The sequence below is a fragment of the Bufo gargarizans genome, chromosome 4 (genome assembly GCF_014858855.1).
Source record: "Bufo gargarizans isolate SCDJY-AF-19 chromosome 4, ASM1485885v1, whole genome shotgun sequence".
In the NCBI taxonomy this organism is placed as follows: domain Eukaryota; kingdom Metazoa; phylum Chordata; class Amphibia; order Anura; family Bufonidae; genus Bufo; species Bufo gargarizans.
This window is the reverse complement of record NC_058083.1, coordinates 209,140,427-209,157,384: the sequence shown is the minus strand read 5'-3', so window position 1 is coordinate 209,157,384 and position 16,958 is coordinate 209,140,427. Positions and strand designations below refer to the sequence as shown.

Sequence of the window (16,958 nt, the reverse complement as noted above, 5' to 3'; positions counted from 1 at the left end):
GAGCTGTTCTGGTAGGATTCTGCCTGTGGGTGACACCCCCCCTAATTACACATTAATGATGCATTCTAAAGATAGGATACAAATATTATAGCCGCAAAACTCTTTTCTTTAGTATCATCTATTCTCTATCATCTATTGAACATTTTCTGCAGTCTCAAACTTAGTTTCTTCTCTTCATAACTGGAATCAGTAATATGGTTCATTCTTAGTTTATTTTTATTTATTTTTTTACTATTTAGAATACCTTAAAGAATGAGGTTTCTAAAAGGTGAAGCATAATAGAAAAACAAAGCAGAATACAAATCCAGCTCTGGGTCATTAGCTAGGAGCTGAAGATCCACCTTCAAATTTTATTTACATGCAGTGTTTAGATCTCCTGTGCTCTGTCACTATATGTCTGTGTTTAATTGTCTGATGCATTTTTTTGTTCCATATATTGTCACGGCTGGTCTGGTGGTAGTGGACCGTGATACTTTTGCTGTGCATGCTTGTTGCTGGTGGCAATGTGGTGTTTAGCATGATTTTACACTTCTCTTTTAAGGATGGTGTTCCTTACTATTTTGGTTTGTTTAGGGTTAAAGGAGTGTGCAAGGTGGAGCTGTGTGTGGCCTCATGGCTCTTCTTATACTGGAGTCGTGAGCTGGAGGTTAGTTGTATGTCTTGTATGACGTGGTGAGTGGCTTATTACGCTTTGGCCAAAATGTACACCAATGCCTTATTCAACATCCAGCATAAAGGCAGGGCAGAGTGCTGGTTGCAGTGTGCGATTGCATTTTGTGTTTTTACGTTTGTATCTTATTTCGCCATAGCAATCTGCACCTGCTAGGGGTTGTGCGGGCTGAATTTTCCATATTTTTCTCTTTGTAGTACGTATTGGAGGCGTGGCGATCTCCAAGCAGTCAAGCACACCTGTCCAGTTAATCTGCCCCCTGGAGGCTGGTTTTAAAGTCAGTATAAAACTGAGTCTGCTTATACAGCACCTACCAGTAGCCATTAGGCTCCAGGAGAAGTGTATATAGTGGGCTCAGCATGCATGTGAGTACTTGCATCCCTGGATCCGATGAAAGCTGTAATGGCACCGGACGGGGTTAAAAGCAGAATGTGCTTGGCGTGCATGCTGTGCCTGCGCTCCCTGGACTTTATGTGGCTGTCATGGCCCATAACAGGTAGGAACTAGTGTTAGGGACCACTCATGAAGGCGACCTTGACGTGGTGAGTGGCTTATTACGCTTTGGCCAAAATGTACACCAATGCCTTATTCAACATCCAGCATAAAGGCAGGGCAGAGTGCTGGTTGCAGTGTGCGATTGCATTTTGTGTTTTTACATTTATATCTCTATTTCGCCATAGCAATCTGCACCTGCTAGGGGTTGTGCGGGCTGAATTTTCCATATTTTTCTCTTTGTAGTTGTATGTCTGCCTTTGTATGAGTAGAAGCTTTGCTCCCCTCTGGATGTGTCACCTGTCCGTGGGGGCCTCCTTGTGGAACATCAAGGTCTTTGGCAATGTCATCTCGATGTGTTCCCATGTCCAACTAACCTCCAGCTCACAACTCCAGTTTTAGAAGAGCCATGAGGCCACACCCAGCTACACCTTGCACACTCCTTTAACCCTAAACAAACCAAAATGGGAAGGAACACCAGCCTTAAAGGGGAAGTGTAAAATCATGCTAAACACCATGTTGCCACCAGCAACAAGCATGCACGGCAAAAGTGTCGCGGTCCACTACCACCAGACCGAGACACAGCCGTGACATATAAAACAAAATCACAGAACTATAGTGGCCAATATGGGGGAACTGCCCAAGCCACAAACACTGTAGCGTGTTTCTCATTGGGCGAGCAGTCCCACCGCATGTGAACCACAGAAATACAGTGGCAAGTATGGGGGAGCTGCTCAAACCCCAAACACTGTAGCGTGTTTCTCATTGGGGGAGCAGTCCCACCGCATGTGGACCGCAGCAAACGACCATCCCGAGCAAATAATGCGTATAAAGGAGGACACCAGCGCGGTCCACATGCACCACAGAAGCATCCTACACAGACTGGAGCATTGTACGGATGAAAATACAATTATATAAATCACTGGAAAAAAAAAAAAAAGCCGTGACATAGTTTAATTCCTTGTCTCTACATATATTATGTTACAGTATAACAAAATAAAACATAATATGGAAAAAATATTGTGCTAATGCAAGTAAATTACAGTTATTAATGCAGATGTGGTTACCTGGTGTCATTGTCCACTTGCCAACTGTTACCAAGGCTGTTGGAGTCGAGCTCTAGTTCTCCATCTGGGTTTAGGAAGTCATCAGTCTTATTCCCGTTGAAATTACCACAGAGTCCACAAACTTTGTTTGTATATTCATGTGGAATAGTCACTACCACTCTATGGTTGCCATCGAATCTCACATTTAGGCCAAATGCTGTTGTGACCAGAACATCATGTCCACTCAGGAATATATTAATACCTGGTACTAGAGTTTCTGGTAAGGTCACAATGTTTCCATTCACCTGTAAGTCAAAAGAAGAATATAAAATAAAAAGTTTTGTCTGTGGTCATTTATTCTAAGATTAGAAAACCAGGCACTGAATTTTATACTCTTACACCATGCTTGTTAACCATTTCAATACTAGGCCCCTTCCTTTGTTAATGCCCAGGCATAGTCCTGCTTCATTTTTTAGCACCGGAATGTATTTTAAAGTTTTGTGTCATTTTTTATTAAACATTTTTTAATGTTAAATTTATCCTAGTATTTTGTATATATCTTTTCAGGCTACTTTCACACTTGCATTGATAATTCCGGTACTGAGATCCGGCAGAGGATCTCAATACCAGAGGTAAATGGATCCGTTTTGATTTTGCACTTCAGGATGCATCCGTTCTGTTAGGATGTGGTTGTGTGAAATCAAAACGGAAAAAAAACTGATACATCACTAAATACATTGAAAGTCAATAAGTGACAGATCATTTTTTTAGGCTCCTCAAAAAACGGATCCGTCACCATTGACTTACGTTGTTTTAAGTGACAGATCTGTTTTTATGACCGAAAACAAAACCGCAGCTTGCAGCAGTTTTGTGTACGGCCACAAAATGGAATGCTGACGGAACAGAAGACATCAGCAGGATCTCAATACTAGAAAACAACAACACAAGTGTGAAAGTAGCCTCAAATAAACACAAAATCTGTTACTGTCAGTTTAATAAAAGACATATATAGTTTTGGGTCTTTGAGGGCTGGTCTATAGCTGTAGTCTGCACTACTGGTAGCATTCTTTATTTTATTTTTTATTTCTGCAGTTATTTACTGTTTATTTTTATACACAAAACCAATCTAAAGTAAAACTGGCTTATTTGCCCAGAGCATCCAATCAGATTTCACCATTCCAGAATTCCTTTGAAAAATTAAAGGTGGAATCTGATTGGTTGGTATGGGCAACTAATCCAGTTTTCCTTTACACCAGTTTTGATAAATATTCACCAATATGTCATAAAGACCCTTCTGGGTTATATTTTAATTGCCATATTTTTTTATTTTATTTCACCTGTAACTGGAACTTATATTCAGTAGACTACAAGTATAACTTTAAATTAGAATCATACCTTGACTACCCTGTTCTTCTCCAGTGTGATCCTGTATCCATGCACATCCACGTTCACATACTTGACATAGGATACTCGTGTATTTCCTCCTCTGTGCTCATTAGCTGCTTCCACATTGAAGATAGCTTGATTTCCATTATGTTCGCACAGTTTGGAAAGAGTGTAGGTGCAGGTTCCCATAAAATGGTGAACCTGGTTATCAAAGGTGTAATAATGTGGATCTCCATTGACTTCACATGAACCTGTGAATACAATGATAGATGACATCAATTATCTTGGTAAACTACATAATTGCTGCTTATTTTAATAGGTGGATATATTTCTCTACATCTGTACACAAATAACTAATTTAAAGGGGTTGTTTCACTTCAGCAAATGAGATTTATTATGTAGAGAAAGTTAATACAATGCTCTTACTAATGTATTGTGATTGTCCATATTGCCTCCTTTTCTGGCTTCATACATTTTTCCATCACACTGTACACTGCTCATTTCCGAGAGTTACGATCACTCTGTAATCCAGCAGCGCTGGTCGTGCTTGCACACTATAGAAAACCAGCCACCACTGCTGGATTACAAGGTGCTCGTAACCCTTGAGGGTGAGCAGTATGTAATGTGATTATAAAATGAATCAAGCCAGCAAAATTGAAATTCACAATACATTAGTAAGTTCTCTGTATTAACTTTATCTACATGATGAATGCCATTTGTTGAAATGAGACAACCCCTGTAAATGAAAGAGGGACATTGTTAATGTACTCTACATAAATGAATTTAAAAAAGAAGCCCATTCAATTTTTAGGCTATAGGCATACTAAAATGTGGCTGTATGAGTGCAATAGCAAGCCCAGCCATTATGCAATGTATGGCACTGTGCTTGGTAAGCAGCTCGCTACCTTCTCAAATAGCTGATCAGCGGGATCCCGGATGTTAGACCCCCACTCATTAGATGCTGATGTATGAAAAGCCTTTTAACTAAATGAATGCCCAGTAAAGAATTATCTTTTTACTTAATTTGTCACATGTTTTTTTACTGTACCTGGTTGACCTAAGGGTGCACTGGAAACTGGAGGAGTAGTTGTTGTGGTGGGAGTGGCAGTAGTAGTTTTGCTGGTGGTAGTAGTTGTGGAGGTGGTTGTTGTCCCTGCTTATAATAAGATAAAATGCATAGTAAAATAAAATAAAAACAAAAGAAGGATTTGATAATATTACCCCATGTTTACTTTATATTGATTTTCTTCACATTTATTTACTCAGAAGTTTCATTATTTTATTATTGTTTATACACAGTTCACATTTAATCCTTAAAGGGGTTGTCCGGGATCAAGATAAAAAAAAAAAAATGTTAAATCACTATTAATAGCAGATTGAAGGTCCCCCCAGATGTTTTTAGGTATTTTTACACTTCAGCAGGGCTCCTACAGTCCCCCACTGATTGTTTACCTCTATGTTTATGTGTGCGGTAACTTCCTGCCATACTGCTTTCTGGGTCCCAGTGCAGCGCAGTATCGCATTGTTTCAAGTGTGTGTCTGCTCCTCCATGCAGCCGCCCCCCTAATGCATATGCCGCCTTCTGCCGCAACTATTCCTCCCCCTTAGTCATGCCCCTAAATGCCTCCTGGCTCAGCCACTCCTTCCTTGCTAAGAATACGCCCTGCCGAGTGACGTCACCGGACCAGAGGGGCGGGGCTTAGCTCAATGTGTTGCCACCTAGTTTGCGCTCCTCAGTGCGCTCTGCATAATCACTGAGGCTGACATTGACACCACCGGGCTCCCTGCGAAGTCGAAGCAGAGGCTTCGCTCTGCAGAAAGGTACCTGGTACCTATGAATCTTTGAAAAGCGGCACTTCCGGCAGAGAATTTATCACAAGAAAATGGGGCATCAAATAAGTTTGGCAAAGGTAGCACAGGAATGTATGTAATATTTATGTGCTTGGCGTTCACTTACAGCAATGTCCCCAATCCCGAACAACCCCTTTAATACAAAATTATTTTACTTGTTTAACCTGTATAGACAGAGGAAAATAAATATTTGGGAAAAAATAAACATGAATTCTATATTTACCTGTACAATAACCTGGCACAAGAGAGATGTCATCAATGGCCACATCACTGCGGAAGTCTTCCCCTCTAATACCTTCAATAAAGATCTATAAACACAATGTATTATTACTGGTGGAAACAATTTTAAGACAAAGGGTATGATAATCTCATTTCATATATCTGTTTATTTATCTTATTATCCCAGAAGCTTATAAGGCTAGTCAACTGGAAGATCATTAGCAGAGCTGGGATTAGAGCTAAGCGAACTTTTGAAAAAATTGATTTGGCAGCTTCACCGTAGTTCTTCTAGAAATTTGATTTGTTACAAATTAATTCATCATAAATCACTATAAATCAGATATACCCAGGCCACTCGGCCTTAGGGTACAGCCATACGGAGCAGCCGTGCTAAAGTGAAGAACTGCGCAGCAAATTAGCCAGCAGCTGCCTTTCATTTAATAATGAAGACCACACTGTATAGTCAGTCTTCATTGTTAATGATCAGGTGGCACCTTTGTTGCACCTTTAAACAGAAACTGTTGCTGGTATTGGTTTTGCTGGTTAGGTGGGGGCACAATATGCTGGCATACCCACTGTTTCAACCCCAGCACTCTCCTGGCCTACAGATGGGAGCCCTTCTCCTGCCATCTGCTTTTCCTTCTTTTCCACATCATATAATATTGAATAGAGAATGTCATTAGGAACATCCAGCTCCTCCTTTCTCTGCATCTTGCTAACCTTTTAGGAAGTAAAGCCAGCAAAAAATGAGGATGGTCATCATTAAGATCTGCCCCCCCCCCTAAAGGGTGCAGACTGGATGGTATAATAGAAGCTTCCATCTTATTGGTATTAAATTCTTCTATTAATCATTTTCAGCAACACTGTCCCTAGTGCAAGAACACTTGCCAAGTCTGTCCCTATGCTTAGCTCACAGGACAATGGCTGGGACCACACGGGAAGAGGGTTTTATAGGGCTGTGACATCACTGCGGATTGGCTGGCTGCCCCGCATTATTGATGACCCTATGTTACCAAGCTTGTCACCTCTACATTAAGTTTCACTTTGTAACACATGCAGCCATGATGTTAGGAAAACTAGATTCATTGACACAAAGCGCAAGGAAATTCAGATTTGTTGCGAATTGAAGTTTTCCAAAACTTCAGACCAAATCCGCTTTGATGTTTTGCTTCCCTCAATACTATTTGGGATCTAAAATAATGTTTAACTCTCTAAAGAATCTCTTTTTGTTAACAACATTTTAATTACCTTTTGGATTTCAATGCCTGGTAAGAAAATTTCTTCTAAACGCCACACATCTCCAGCATTACCCATCATGTCAAACATGACTTCTAAGCCATCTTCTGTTAAAACAGACACTCGCAATTGCATATAGTCTGCAGCTCCATACATATGGTACCAGAAGCGCAAACAGTTTTTTCCAGTGACACAGTTTGCAGGACTCTCCAACCTTGCTATATTTCCATGATATGAATTACGTCCATCAATGTACAGATAGTATCCACCTGGAAAATGCATAAATATTCAATTATTTGCTATTGAGTTGATACACATTAAATATAAATTTATCTCTCTTAGGCCTCTTTCACACTTGCGTTGTCCGGATCCGGCGTGTACTCCACTTGCCGGATTTACACGCCGGATCCGGAATAACGCAAGTGTACTGAAAGCATTTGAAGACGGATCCGTCTTCAAAATGCTTTCAGTGTTACTATGGCACCCAGGACGCTATTAAAGTCCTGGTTGCCATAGTAGGAGCGGGGAGCGGGGGAGCGGTATACTTACAGTCCGTGCGGCTCCCGGGGCGCTCCAGAATGACGTCAGAGCGCCCCATGCGCATGGATCATGTGATCCATGCGATCACGTGATCCATGCGCTTGGGGCGCCCTGACGTCACTCTGGAGCGCCCCGGGAGCCGCACGGATGGTAAGTATGCTGCTCCCCGCTCCCCACTACACTTTACCATGGCTGCCAGGACTTTAGCGTCCTGGCAGCCATGGTAACCATTGAGAAAAAGCTAAACGTCGCATCCGGCAATGCGCCGAAACGACGTTTAGCTTAAGGCCGGATCCGGATGAATGCCTTTCAATGGGCATTCATTCCGGATCCGGCCTTGCGGCAAGTGTTCCGGATTTTTGGCCGGAGCAAAAAGCGCAGCATGCTGCGCTATTTGCTGCGGCCAAAAAACGTTCCGTACCGGAACGGAAGACATTCTGATGCATCCTGAAGGACGGACTGTCCATTCAGAATGCATTAGGATAATCCTGATCAGTATTCTTCCGGCATAGAGCCCCGACGACGGAACTCTATGCCGGAAGACAAGAACGCAAGTGTGAAAGAGCCCTTACAAAAGATCTTCTCATTGCTAAGATATACAAGATTTGGGGACCCTGGACACGTTATTGTGGCTTTATAATTTGTTTACACGTGAAGAAGAGATGTTCTGATAACTTGAAGCTCATTGTACCTAGCAGGAGGGTTCTAGCTCATTTTTAATAACTGTATTTTATTGTATATTTTTCTAGGGTGTTTGCAATTTCCATTTACACAGACAAAATAGTTTGTTGTATTTAAAAACAAAAGAGAACAGTGTCTACTTACCTCCAGTTGTGTGGTCAAAACTTGGTCCAGTAAAAGCAGACGGAGTTGCACCACTCCAGCGTATCCAGTCCATATCATCATTTACTGCCTGCTTCCAGTTACATAGATTAACGTCAAAAGAACAATCCAGATCACAGACGTCTACAGTGAAAGATAGAATATCCCTCAGATACTGATCTAATCATTTATTTTACAGTTCTCTAAATAAACATTTCAGTTGAGGCGCACTGATTGCCTGTTGCTGCACTTATGATACATCACTGGGCTATGATAAATCTCCCCCAAAGAGACCAAAATAGTCATTGTTTTTATTTTATAATTTATGAAGCATCTTTAAAGTCACTTGACATGTACAGTCCAGGAGCCCCTATAAGCAAACATATTGGTTCATCAAAAGATGTATCAAAACAGTGATGTATCAAGTTTGTGTGTTCGTTTTCCAGCATACAAATCTCTTGCAACTTTTGAAAAGTGGTTTGATATTGTGTGAGGTTGGGTATATTAATTAGTTTCATGCCAGATTGATCATTGTTAGTGATGAGCGGCAGGTCATATTCGAATTTGCGATATTTCGCAAAAATTTTGTAGAATATTCGTAGAAAATTCATAGAATATTCAAAAATTTGAATATTCGTTAGGAGCAGTGTTGATTGCGAATTCGTAATGAGGATCAATGACATTGTGAAAACTCAGATACAATGGCATATTTTAACCACGAGGCTTTCCCATGGTGACGGAGACGCTTGTCGGGGAGGAGTATGCCAAAGTGGAACAACTGGACAGATTTTTTTTTTAAAAGACGAATGTAGAACAATCTAGCTAATATAGTGCTATAATCTTTTTTTTTTTATAGTTGTAATTTTTTTCCAGTCTGAACTTCAGATGAGAAAAAAATTACAACTATTAGACAAAGAAGATTATAGCACTATATTAGCTAAATTACTCTATATTATTATTATTTTTTATATTCGCTATATTGCTATATATTCGTTTTTAAGAATATTCCTAATATTCTAAAACAAGAATATATAGCAATATAGTGAATATTTGCATTTTTTTTTTAATCAGTACACATGATCCCTCCCTGCTTCTAGCTTGTGGGCCAATGAGAAGGCTGCAATATCCTTGACTTTAGGAGTAGTGTTGATTGCGAATTTTCATGATGAAAATTTTAGTAATGCAAATTTTTGTAATATTATAATTTGCTATATTGATATATATTCTTGTTTTAGAATATTACAAATATTCTAAAAAACGAATATATAGCAATATAGTGAATATTCGGGAAAAAAAAAAAAGAATATAGAGCAATTTAGCTAATATAGTGCTATAATCTTCTTTGTCTAATAGTTGTAATTTTTTTTATTAAAAAAGATTATAGCACTATATTAGCTAAATTGTTCTACATTCGTTATTTTTTTGAATATTCGCTATATTGCTATATATTCTTGTTTTAGAATATTATAAATTTAAAAAATATATTAGTTTTTTAGAATATTCGTCTTTTATTTTATATCTGTACAGTTGTTCCACTTTGGCATACTCCTCCCCACAAGCATCCCCGTCACCATGGGAACACCTGGGGGTTAGAATATACCATCGGATCTGAGTTTTCACAATCTAATTTGCATTAGGAAAATTCTCATTACGAAATTGGCAATCAACACTACTCCTAAAGTCAAAGATATTGCAGCCTTCTCATTGGCCCACAAGCTAGAAGCAGGGAGGGATCATGTGATAAAAAAAAAAATCTTGAATATTCGAAATTACGAATATATATCACTATATTCTAAATATTCACGAATTATTGAAGTGCCGATATTTGCAATAAAAATTCGCAATTCGAATATTCGTAATCAACACTAATCATTATGACATTTAAAACTCCCTCCAGTGGGGGAATGGTGTGAGAAAATGGAGTTGCATTTCTAGACAAAAGAGTAAGAATAAAAATTCACCAAATTTAACAAACATGATGTGACTTTTCAGAAATCTGATGCCCCTTTTGTTAGCTCAAAGTCAAAGCAAATCTAACTTTAAAAAGTCTAATGACGATAAATTCCCCCCTTAAAGTATAGCTCTTTCTTACTTATAAGATGTAGGTTTTCTTAAACAGAACACGTTTTCAAGAAATAAGGCCATGAGGCTTCTTTTTTATTCTTACCTATGACTTGATATTACAGCTTTAGTTAAAGCATTGCATTTGCTCTCTATGAAGTGCAGTAGAAAGAGGCTTGATAAAGTTACCTGGTGTTGGTGGGAGTTTGGTTGTGGTTGTTGTGGTCGTAGTAGTTGAGGTGGTGGCCTTGGGAGCACAGGTCTTCACTCCATTCTGGACCTGACAAACCTCATTAGGGGGACATGTCTGATCTACACATTTTACAAGATTGTTTCCTTCACATGTGCAGAGACTTACACATTCCCCTTTCCAGAACACTTCATTTTTCTGCAGAATTTGAAATTACAAATATCATGAAACACTACAGTCACTCGAAGGATATGTTCAAATGAAAAATTATGAATTAACTACTTACTGTACTTATTTTATATTTCCTGTGCATTGACTATTTCACATATTCAAAGCCAAGAAAAATCCAGATTCCAAGATGCAAAAGGTGGAAACTTTTTTGTGCATTTAAAATCTAATACAAGACATCACAGGTACAGTAACGCGTTTCAGACCACAAGTAAATCAGGGTCCATTTGGTCATGATAAATGACCCTGATTTATTTGTGGTCTGAAACGTGTTACTGTACCTGTGATGTCTTGTATTGGATTTTAAACTCACAATAAAGATTCCACCTTTTGCATCTTGGAAGTTGGATTTTTCTTGGCTTTGAATATTTACAGCAATCAAGTCTGGAGGTTGCCATCCGTGCTCAAGGTAGGTGGACGGTGGGTGAGAGCTGCTTTACCTTCCTTGTTTCATATTGACTATTTCACGACCTATGTAAATACCTGAATAGTAATAATACTGACCTGGTAGTATTTGTCATCATAAAAGCATCCGCAGTCGTTGACAGAAACACAAGTACTTCCACTGAGAACAAAGCCACTATCACATTCACAACCATCAGTACATGGCTTATTGCAGTTGTTTGGTGCATTCTGATCTAAGCAGGTGGCTGGACAAGCACTGCCACATCCATTATAGTGACTGTTTGCAGGACATTGGAGTGCTGAGGAAAAAAAATAAAGTAAAAAATGTCATTTTAACAAAATGTTATACCTATGTATGTCTCTGCTTCTACCTTTATAAACGTATACACAGTAACAAGGTATGAATGTTCACATACACAAAACAAATGCTGCACATTTACTAATCCTTTGAGCATGATAATACATTTTTGACTAACTTTACCCAACTTTGCGGTTGCTTATACTTGTATGGCACAATTTTGGCACATGTTGTCATACTGTAAGTTATGCTCATTTCTAGCTACCGTCCTCCCTTCATTGAGAGAGCTATAGTGGATTATTCTTTTTGTTGCATTTGCATGATAAATAGGTCTGTTCAAAAACCATAATTTCTGATGCATTTCACGTAAAATTTTACTCACAATCACATAGTAAATTTGGGCCAGTGGATAACAGTGTTTTTATATTAGAATTACATTTTGTAAAATGAAGGAATACATACGACAAAAAGAAGAATTTCGCCAAGCAATGACAACTCCAGCTCTTTGACAGGCATCAGCATAGGCCTCTATTGCTTTACACAAAGTCTCATCTCCGAGTGCACAGAGATCAAACACACAGCTGTCAAAGAAGCGTTCAGGATTGATTACTGAGTGGCAAGCCTTGAATGGTCCATTCTTATTTGTTAACAAGCCACAGAAAGCATCACTTCCATAAAGTGCCTCATTCTCTGGTGGACATGGTGGTGGTGGTGTAGGGGGAACTGGGTTACACAATGGATCATCATCTTCTTCCACCTGCCAGCTATTTCCCAACTGATAAGAGTTTTGTGCCAACTGTCCATTGGGCATCAAGAAGTCATCACGTGGATTATTATTCAAGTTACCACACATTCCACAGGTCAGATTATAATAAGTAGTTGGTACTTTCACATCAAGAGTATGATCAGTGTCATAGGAAACTGTGAGGTGGAAATCAGTCTCCAAAATAACGTATCTACCACTTCTTGTTACTACTAGGGATCCATTCACTAAGCTTATTGGCAGATTTGTCCAGATTCCATTTACCTGAAAAAACAGAAACACTTGTTTTTTGCTAGAACAAAACCAATTTACATTAACACTGTCAAGTCTGATTTGTTCGTTTTACTTACCAAAACTCTACTGGGTTCATTTTTCTCTATTGTTATTTTATAGTCATAAACTTCTACCATAACGCTCCGAATCCATGATACAGTTGGATTTCCACGATGTTCGTTCTTCCCTTCAATATTGAAATACGGAAGAGAAGTAGAGTTGCTGCAAAGCTTTGAGATGGTATAGGTACATATTCCCATGAAGTGGTGAGTTTGCTTATCAAAGGTGTTATAATGAGGATCTCCATAAACGACACAGTTACCAAATGAAAGATCTTGACAGCCAGGTTTTCCATTTTCTATACCACAATATTTTCCATCTGGACATGATGCTGGTTCACAGATTAAACTACCTCCTGCTGAGGGACATCTGCATTTCTTTGTACATGTGTCATCTGTCCAGAAATCTGAGCCTACAGGGTAATGTTTTCCATCTTCCCAGCAACCGCACTGGCTTCTTGGAACACACATTTTGTTATAAAGGACATAGCCTGGATCACAAGCACAACCCTCTGAACACGGAAGAGAACATGTGGATGGAGATGCTGGATTGACACAAGTAGCTGGGCAGGCATTGTCACAGAGTTCATAGTGGCTGTTTGGTGGACACTTCAGTGCTGTAAAGGAAAAACATAATTAGGGAAAAAAAGAGCTAGTAACACTGTGCAAACAGGTGAAAATGTAGATGATGTAGTTGTCTCATCTACCAATAATAGTAGAATCAAAGTATCAATAGCAGAATCAAAGCTAAACCTGATCCATCAAGCTGAAGGTTAGTCGTGTACTATGGGCTCATCTCACTCTGCAACAAGGTACTTTTCTCATATTGATACCACCTTGACATTTTGAATCTTACATAGCTAAATTTTTAAGTGATGAATAAAGATTTTATGTTTGGCTCTAACATATTTTATTTGATAATATATTTTTACAGATTATAATGTTTAACTAATAATTGTATTTTACTTTAGCCATGTAAATTGACTTCCTGTAGTGTTACAATATACAGTATTATAGCATCTTGATGTGGTACTTACGACAGAAAGTTTCATTTCTCCAGGGATATATTGAGATTCCATGAGATTGACAAGCCTGTGTATAAGACTGAAGACTCTCACAAAGGGTACCAGGATCCAGATTCAGTTCACACAAGTCATATGCGCAGTTATTAAAGTACACCAGAGGATCCACCACTCCATGGCAATTTTTAAATGGACCGTTCTTGTCAGTGATTATTCCACAGAAGCTGTTACTTGCTATGGTGATCTTATCATCATCTGTGCAGTTTGGCTGAATTTCTGGTCCGGTTGTACATCTTGTAGAAATATTATTAAATTAGGAATTTATTTTAGTGATCAATAAAGTCTACTACAAAAAGTAGTAGTACATTTAAAGTAATACTAAAGACAGGAAATTCAGACATGTATGTCAAAACACCCCACAATTCTTCCCCTAAGCTCCATAAGTTAATGGGAGCAGAGCTGTAGTAATCCAGTGCAGCCATTGCACTTTCAATGGAGCTGTCCTTCTGGCTCAGTTAAAAGTATGGGTTCGAGCACCAGAGGCTGCACAGCAGATCTTTGGAGGTGCCAGGTGATGGACTCCATCATTCTGATATTGATGACAAATCCTAAGAATAGGTCATCAATATCTGAAACCGTGACAACCCCTTTAAATATTTTTTTGAATCAGATATTTTTACCTGGTGTCATTCTCCACTTGCCAACTGTTACCAAGGCTGTTGGAGTCCGGCTCTAGTTCTCCATCTGGGTTTAGGAAGTCATCAGTCTTATTCCCATTGAAATTACCACAGAGTCCACAAACTTTATTTGCATATTCATTTGGAATAGTCACTACCACTCTATGGTTGCCATCAAATCTCACATTCAGGCCAAATATTGTTGTGACCAGAACATCATGTCCACTCAGGAATATATTAATACCTGGCACTAGAGTTTTTGGTAAGGTCACAATGTTTCCATTCACCTGTAAGTCGAAAAAAAAAAAAAAAAAAGTTAAAGTTTCTGTATAAGGTAATTTATTCTAAGCTTGGAAAACCAAGCACTGAATGCTCTTGTACTATATTTGGTAATCAGTTTAAGGTTAGGCCCCTGTCAGGCATAAGCAGGGTTTTTTGCAGTACATGAGGGTTTTTAAATAATATTTGTAACTTTTTTCTGGTACATTACTTCGCCATTTGTTAACCCTGTATTTTAATTGTTTAGGTAAAGCGAGGTGGGAATTATAAGAAAAAAAATATAGTGTCTTGCTTTAAAATTCTTTCAGTAGCACAAACTGCCACTACAGTGAAGTTGGCTTTGCCTTTCTGTCATGGTAATCACTATGTGATGTATAGATTTAGGTTGTCATGAGTGGTGTTGTTGGTAGAGTTTGTGCCAGTGTTGGCTTTTTTGCTTTTGTTTTTTCTTTGCAATTTTTTATTTCTTTTGTTATTTTGTTATACATATCTCAGGGAATTTATCTACAAGTTGCAAATTCTGGTGCATGAGTAACTTTTTGCACTTTTGCATTGTGTTTGACAATTTTATTGTCTTTTAGGACTTATTCACATGTCAGTGTTCGGTCAGTGATTTCCATCAGTGACTGCGAGCCAAACCAGGTGCGGTTCTAAACATAGAACAGGTACAGAGCTTTCCTTTATACCGTATATTTGTGGAGGCTCCACTCCTTGTATTGGCTCACAATCACTGGTGATAATCACTGACCAAAACACTGATGTGTGAATGACTTAGTGAGAGAGGTGTGTATTTCCACAGCCTAAGGCCTCATGCACACGGCCGTTCCGTTTTTGGTGGTCCGCAAATTGCGGATCCGCAAAACATGGAAGCCGCCCGTTTGCCTTCCGAAATGTGCGGAACAGAACAGTCGGCCCATTGTAGAAATGCCTATTCTTTTCCACAAAACGGACAAGAATAGGACATGTTATATATTTTTTTTTTTACTGGTCTACGTAACGGAGCGATGGATGGGAACAGCACACGGAGTGCTGTCTGCATCTTTTGCGGCCCCATTGAAGTGAATGGGTTCGCACCTGAGCCGCAAAAACTGTGGCTTGGACGCGGACCAGAAAAATGGTTGTGTGCATGAGGCCTAATGCCCCATTGACACGTCAGTGTTTTGGTCAGTAATTTCCATTAGTGATTGTGAGCCAAAACACTGATGTGTGAATGAGGCCTTAGTGAGAGAGGTGTGCATTTCCGCAGCCTAAAGCCCCATTCACACGTCAGTGTTTGGTCAGTAATTCCCATCAATGTTTGTGAGCTAAAACTCCTTATAAACATCTCTGCGGATTTCTATGCGGCCCAACCATATTTTTTACTATGTTTGGCGGTCTGCAAGTACATGCTAAAACTAGAATCTTACCTTGACTACCCTGTCCTTCTCCAGTGTGATCCTGTATCCATGCACGTCCACGTTCACATACTTCACATAGGACACTCTACTGTTTCCGCCTCTGTGCTCATTAGCTGCCTCCACATTGAAGATAGCTTGATTTCCATTATGTTCACAGAGCTTGGAAAGAGTGTAGGTGCAGGTTCCCATAAAGTGGTGAACCTGGTTATCAAATGTGTAATAATGAGGATCTCCATTGACTTCACATGAACCTGTGAATACAATGATAGATTACATCAATGTCACTGTTATACTTCTTCACTGCTAGTTACTTTACTATGGATAATGGGTGGATATATTTCTATATATCTGTACATAAATAAGTAATTTAAAGGAAGAATGTACATACTCTAGCTAAATCAATAAAAAAAAAGTAAGGCATGAATTTTTTACGCTAAATGCACATTTTTCCTTTGAAAACACTTTCTTTATAAATAAAAGAAAAACACATTGGAATGTACAGTAATATAGGAACATACAGTATTCTAAAGTGAGTTTTTTTTTTAACGTAAGTGTCATGTGATTGCCCATGAGTAATATCACTATTCCTGGCTTGTATATCACTTACATGAGTGTCCGGTTTTGGCCGGACAAAAACTGGTGTATGCACCATTTTTTCTCCAGTCGAAACCTTGTGCTTATGACAAAAAACTGCTGGATCTCATTATAGTCAATTAAGTCTGACAGTGAATGGCAGTATCCCACCAGGCCAGATACAGTGAACTCCGGCAGGCATACTCACTTCTCCAGAATCTGCACCAGATATACAACACAAGCGCAACATATATCTGGTCATAAATGACCCCCTAAATTTCTATATTTCTGTTTAATTTAAGACATGTTTTTACTTTACCCAATGGACTTAAGGACTTACCGGTAGTTGGTGGAGAAGCTGGTGTCACGGGAGTAGTAGTTGGTACTTCTGATGAGAATAAGATAAAAAAAAATCATAGTTAAAAAAATAATTGTAAAAAATGAAAGGTCTGGAGATATTACATCTTATTT

The 16,958-nt window shown here is 39.0% G+C and overlaps 1 protein-coding gene across 1 annotated transcript in view; it reads right to left on the bottom strand.

The window, feature by feature from the left end:
- Window positions 1-16,958, bottom strand: part of LOC122935324 (IgGFc-binding protein-like) — a 142,909-nt gene that overhangs the window by 66,118 nt on the left and 59,833 nt on the right. Inside the window, exons 15-29 of the mRNA XM_044291089.1 lie at window positions 16,828-16,875; window positions 15,924-16,165; window positions 14,242-14,525; window positions 13,577-13,854; window positions 12,558-13,156; window positions 11,907-12,471; window positions 11,246-11,445; window positions 10,513-10,711; window positions 8,266-8,406; window positions 6,913-7,169; window positions 6,241-6,384; window positions 5,669-5,753; window positions 4,643-4,747; window positions 3,604-3,845; window positions 2,230-2,513 (exon numbers count right to left, since the gene is read on the bottom strand). Coding sequence (XP_044147024.1) covers window positions 2,230-2,513; window positions 3,604-3,845; window positions 4,643-4,747; window positions 5,669-5,753; window positions 6,241-6,384; window positions 6,913-7,169; window positions 8,266-8,406; window positions 10,513-10,711; window positions 11,246-11,445; window positions 11,907-12,471; window positions 12,558-13,156; window positions 13,577-13,854; window positions 14,242-14,525; window positions 15,924-16,165; window positions 16,828-16,875 — 3,673 coding nt within the window. The remainder of the gene's footprint in view (window positions 1-2,229; window positions 2,514-3,603; window positions 3,846-4,642; window positions 4,748-5,668; window positions 5,754-6,240; window positions 6,385-6,912; window positions 7,170-8,265; window positions 8,407-10,512; window positions 10,712-11,245; window positions 11,446-11,906; window positions 12,472-12,557; window positions 13,157-13,576; window positions 13,855-14,241; window positions 14,526-15,923; window positions 16,166-16,827; window positions 16,876-16,958) is intronic.